Source organism: Oratosquilla oratoria, chromosome 1 (assembly GCF_046742065.1).
Source record: "Oratosquilla oratoria isolate Oo_2021 chromosome 1, ASM4674206v1, whole genome shotgun sequence".
Classification (NCBI taxonomy): Eukaryota; Metazoa; Arthropoda; class Malacostraca; order Stomatopoda; family Squillidae; genus Oratosquilla; species Oratosquilla oratoria.
The window spans coordinates 15,536,235-15,541,234 of record NC_134777.1 but is presented as its reverse complement, the minus strand read 5'-3'; the positions used below and the strand labels follow the sequence as shown (position 1 = coordinate 15,541,234).

General features: G+C 40.4%; 1 protein-coding gene across 1 annotated transcript in view; it reads left to right on the top strand.

Moving 5' to 3' along the window:
• Positions 1-5,000, top strand: part of LOC143032208 (arrestin domain-containing protein 2-like) — a 39,433-nt gene that overhangs the window by 29,866 nt on the left and 4,567 nt on the right. The window contains exons 7-8 of the mRNA XM_076196681.1: positions 4-118; positions 3,030-3,241. Of these exons, the coding sequence (XP_076052796.1) occupies positions 4-118; positions 3,030-3,241 (327 nt within the window). The remainder of the gene's footprint in view (positions 1-3; positions 119-3,029; positions 3,242-5,000) is intronic.

Sequence of the window (5,000 nt, the reverse complement as noted above, 5' to 3'; positions counted from 1 at the left end):
CAGGTGAACATCGTGCTGAGTCGGTCGGGTGAGGACCTCCACATGCACTTCCCCATCACTATCGCCACCGTTCCCTTTCGCATTCCCAACAGTCAACATCCCCCCAACATCATCTACAGTAAGTATCATACACCTCTCACCTGCGTACAGTTGAATAACTAACTAACATGAGACGTCCAGAAACAGAGGGGCATCCCCGCCACATTTACTGGTTTCGAGTTAAGCGCGGACACACACACACACACGCATACACACACACACACACACACACATATATATATATATATATATATATGTATATATATATTTATATATATATATATATATATATATATATATATATATATATACATATATATAGTGTGTGTGTAAGTGTGTGTTTGCGTACATACATACATCAACGGCTTTTTCCCCTTTACAAGGGAGGCAGCCAAAAAACAAAGGCATATATTCCACTCCCACCCATTCCATCCCCACGTACCCCACTCTCATTCACCCCCCCCCCTCCCTCTTATCTTGGCTCCTCCTGGATGACGGGTCATCCTTGCATCTTGCCCACTACTCTGGGTCAGAAGCAACGCAGCAAGACAAATCACATCCACAGCAAGGACGCTTCATTTAATCGGTGCCCCTCCCCTCTCCGTCCCCTCATGCAGAAATAAAAGGAGACGGGTAGAAATTCCTTTGGACTGCGTCAAAATATCATTCAAACATACTCCCCCCCATCCCCCACACACTCCCTTTCATGCATCACACCATCATCCATACACAACCATTCTCCATTCACCCCTATCTTCTATCTTCTCCCTTCTTTCCTCTTCCCCAATACCCCTTTTGCCCCCCCCCCTCCATCCATCTCATTCTTGGTCACCCCCTCATGTCTTCTTCTTCTACCTCTGCCTTCCACACCTCTTTTATCAATCTTTCTTCACTCATTTTTTCCATGTGTCCAAATCATTCCAATACTCTTTCATCAACCCTATCTCCAAACTCTCTTTCCATCCCCACTCTCCTCCCACCTCCTCGTTTCTCACTCTATCCAGCCTAGTAACCCCTATCATACTTCTCAGGCATTTCATCTCAAACACATTTAAACTCCTCCTCTCTTCCTATCTTATGTTCCATGTTTCTGCCTCATACAGTGCTGTCGGCACAATCACTCCTTCATACAATTTCCTCTTAGCATCCATTCCCAAATGCCTGTTTCTCATTACACTTTTTAATCTCCCAAGGCATTTACTTGTTTCTATCAATCCACATTCTACCTCCACCTCCACTCCTCCCTTTCCTACCACATTCGCAACCAAGTATCTAAAGCTATCTGTTTCCTCCAGTCTCTCTCCCTTAATTCTCCCTTCCAATTTGCTACCACATTTTCTCCTTGTACATCTCATCATACTTTGCACACCTTCCCAAACTCTGTCACTAATTTCCTTAATCCCTCCTCTGATCCTGCTACAAGGGCAGTGTTGGCAGCAAAAAAAAAAAAACTCCCACTTTTCTCCATTTTCTATGTCTCCCTCACTATCCTCCTTCACATTTATCAATTCCCTGAAATACTCTGCTCATATGCCTCTTATTGCCGTCTCTTCCATTATCATCTCTCCATCTCCATCTTTTATCTTTTCTTCTCTACTTGATTCGCCTCCTCTTTCTTAATTTCTTTCCAAAACATCTTTTTATTACTTTCAAAATTTGTCACACTCTTACTCCATTTCACATCTGCTCTCCTCTTTGCCTCCATTATCTTATGCTTAACTTCTCTTTTCTTTTCTTTGTATCTCTCATATGATTCTCTCGTCCTATTTTGTAACCAATCTGTGAATGCTTCCTTCCTCTCCTCTACAACCTTCTTTGCTTCCTCATCCCACCACTACCCTTCCTTCTGTTTCATCCTATCCTCCTTGTCCTACACACCAAGTTTGCACATCTTGTGATTCCCTTCTTGAACTATCCCCATTCCTCCTCCACTCCTTGTTCTACTCTATCCTTCACTCCATCCCACTTCTCTCTAACCATCTTCTTATACTCCTTCTCCTTTTCTTTCTCATTTAAGCAGTTTACTTTAAACACCCCTTATCTTCTGTCCTTTTCCTCTTTCTCCATCTATCCTCCACTCTCAACTCACCTTCCACCAAAAAATTATTTGATATTCCCCATTCTCTCCCCTTAGAAGATGTACATCCAAAACTCTTCCTACTCGTTTCCTGGTTACCACTATGTAGTCCATTAAAGTCCTACCTACCACCCTTCCATCCACCGCTCTCTCCCATGTGTACTTATGCTTGATTTTCTTCCTAAACACCCTATCTGCTATCATCAACTCTCTTTCTAGACACATCTTTCACGGTCCGTGCTTCACTCGAAACCAGTAAAAGTGGCGGGGATACTCCTTTACTTATTGACGCCTGTCATTTCCTTTACAACGTTTAGATCAGAAGTTCTCAAATTCCTTTTCCATGTTCCCCATGTTTATGGAGCTCTATCACACACTCCTGAATATCACATCAAGATCGAATAAAATGAGTTGACATCCATTAACTCAAACTACTTCTCCATGTGTCCGCTGTTTCTGGGACTTTGTTACACAGACTCCTGAAGATCACATCATCAACTATATGGGCTGATATCCATTAACTCCTTTTCATATTGGGGTCCATCTGCAAGCCTCAGGGGTTACCTAGGGGTCCGCGGATCCCCAGTTGAGAACCAATAGGGGTCGCGGGAAATGTAAGCAAGAGATTATGTTAATTCATTTATGACGTTATATCACGTTGTCTAATAACATATTATGTGCTGCCAGCTCTCACCATTTCACATCAAATGTGTCAATGACCTTCTTTATGCAACTGTACAGTCACCTTTACAAGTCCCCAGCTCACCTAGACTTTCTTCTACAAAAAAAAAACATAAACATTGTTTCTTATTCACATATATATTTCTTTAAGATTAATGAAAGACTTGTACACAGCCTCAGTTCAAAGTTCTGCACCACTGCTCCTTTCTCTGAGGTCACTTTCCTGCTGCAGGCCCGTGCTGTGACCATGTCGAAGGTGGGATGTACATCGGGCCCGAGTTTCAGCTCGGGCAGGTCTACGACGGGATGCCCGACCAGCCGGGCAACGAGCCCGTTGTCCTCTACCGGCCCGTCTACGTGGCAGTGCCCAACCCGCAAGTGTGCAACACGCCCTCAGCCCGCTCACGACTCCTTTTAGACCCTAACAAGCTCGGTGGACGCCAGGTCGGGTGGTCAATATATATATATATATATATATATATACATATATATATATATATATATACATATATATACATATATATATATATATATATAATGTATATATATATATATGATTGAAGATGAAAGAAGTTGACGAGGAGAAATGGGAGAATTTTACGCGTAAAATTCTCCCATTTCTCCTCGTCTACTTCATTCACCTTCAATCTTATTTGTCATAATATAGTCAGAATATATATATATATATATTTTTTTTGAGGAAAGAGAGGAAACGGAAACTCGAGAAGAGCTTTTGAGTTTTATTACCTCAAAACTCAAAAGCTCTTCTCGAGTTTCCGCTTCCTCTCTTTCCTCAAATTTGTCACGATGAATAATCATCATATATATATATATATATATATATATATATATATGTATATATATATATATATCATATTATTTTTTTTTTATTTAACTTCTCAGCCATTACCCGCCCTGTACGGTAACTAGTCACTAAATACTTTTGCCGAAGATCGGGTGATTTCAGACTGTATACCCTTACTCCCATCGCACTATGACTCTCTTGACAGGACTCGAACTCCCTACCATCTACCCCCAAATGCCAGCGGCCTTGTCATCATGTCCCATAGTAATATGTACACGAGTAATAGACCCCAATATCCAAAGACCAAATGGTCTCTTTTGTTCATTCTATGTGATGTGGTTGGTAGCGTTCTAGGCTCGCGTTGGCCTTGTGCCATTCAGCCTCGGGTTCGAATCCCGTAGGCAGACCCATATACATACATACATATATACATATATATATACATATATACATATTATATATATACATATATATATATATATATATATATATATTCAGAAGCCACTGGGAAATTAAATTAATGGTGACCTAACGTTTTCGTCTATCTAAAACATTTTCAAGGGTCTATATAAGGCATCTTCACCTTTGAAGATGTCTTAAATAGTCACCATTTATTTAATTTCCCAGTGATTTCTTCAAATATCTTTAATCCTCCATGATGCTTTGGAGAAGGAAAGGCGCTGAAGAATACCGATAAATTCTATTCTTGAATATGTAACAGTATCTAAAAAACTGTTGACAATAGCACCAAAATCTCGGGAGTATTTTTCGCCTCACTAAGAGGCTTCTTCAGGGTGAGAGAACTTCATTGGGTATAAAGATGGTCCGCTGTTCTTGGAGAGCTGGTGAAGAGTGAAGGTAACGGCTAGGCGGAGGCCTGACATAAGAACATAAGAATGAAGGAGACTGCAAGAGACCATAAGGCCTACACTAGGCAGCTCCGTAGGATGCCCTCACCTTCACTCCTCACCAGCTGTCCAAGAACAGTGGACCATCTTTACAACCAACGAAGTTCTCTCACCCTGAAGAAGCCTCTTAGTGAGGCGAAAAAAACTCCGAGATTTTGGTGTTATTGTCAACAGTTTTTTACATACTGTTGCATATTCAAGAAAAGCATTTATCGGCATTCTTCAGCGCATTTCCTTCTCCAAAGCATCATGGAGGACTTCTTTCATAATAGAACAATAAAAATAAGAAGTTCCTTCTTAAAATGAAGAAAATACGACTAAAAATAGTTAAATATATTAGCGCAGTTGCCTTTAACCAAAATTGTCTCCAAAAGAACCTGTGCCCTAGAAATATATTATATATATATATATATATATAATATATATATATATATATATATGCATGTATATGTCGATGAAATCCCACTTGTGTACATACTACAAATGGCTA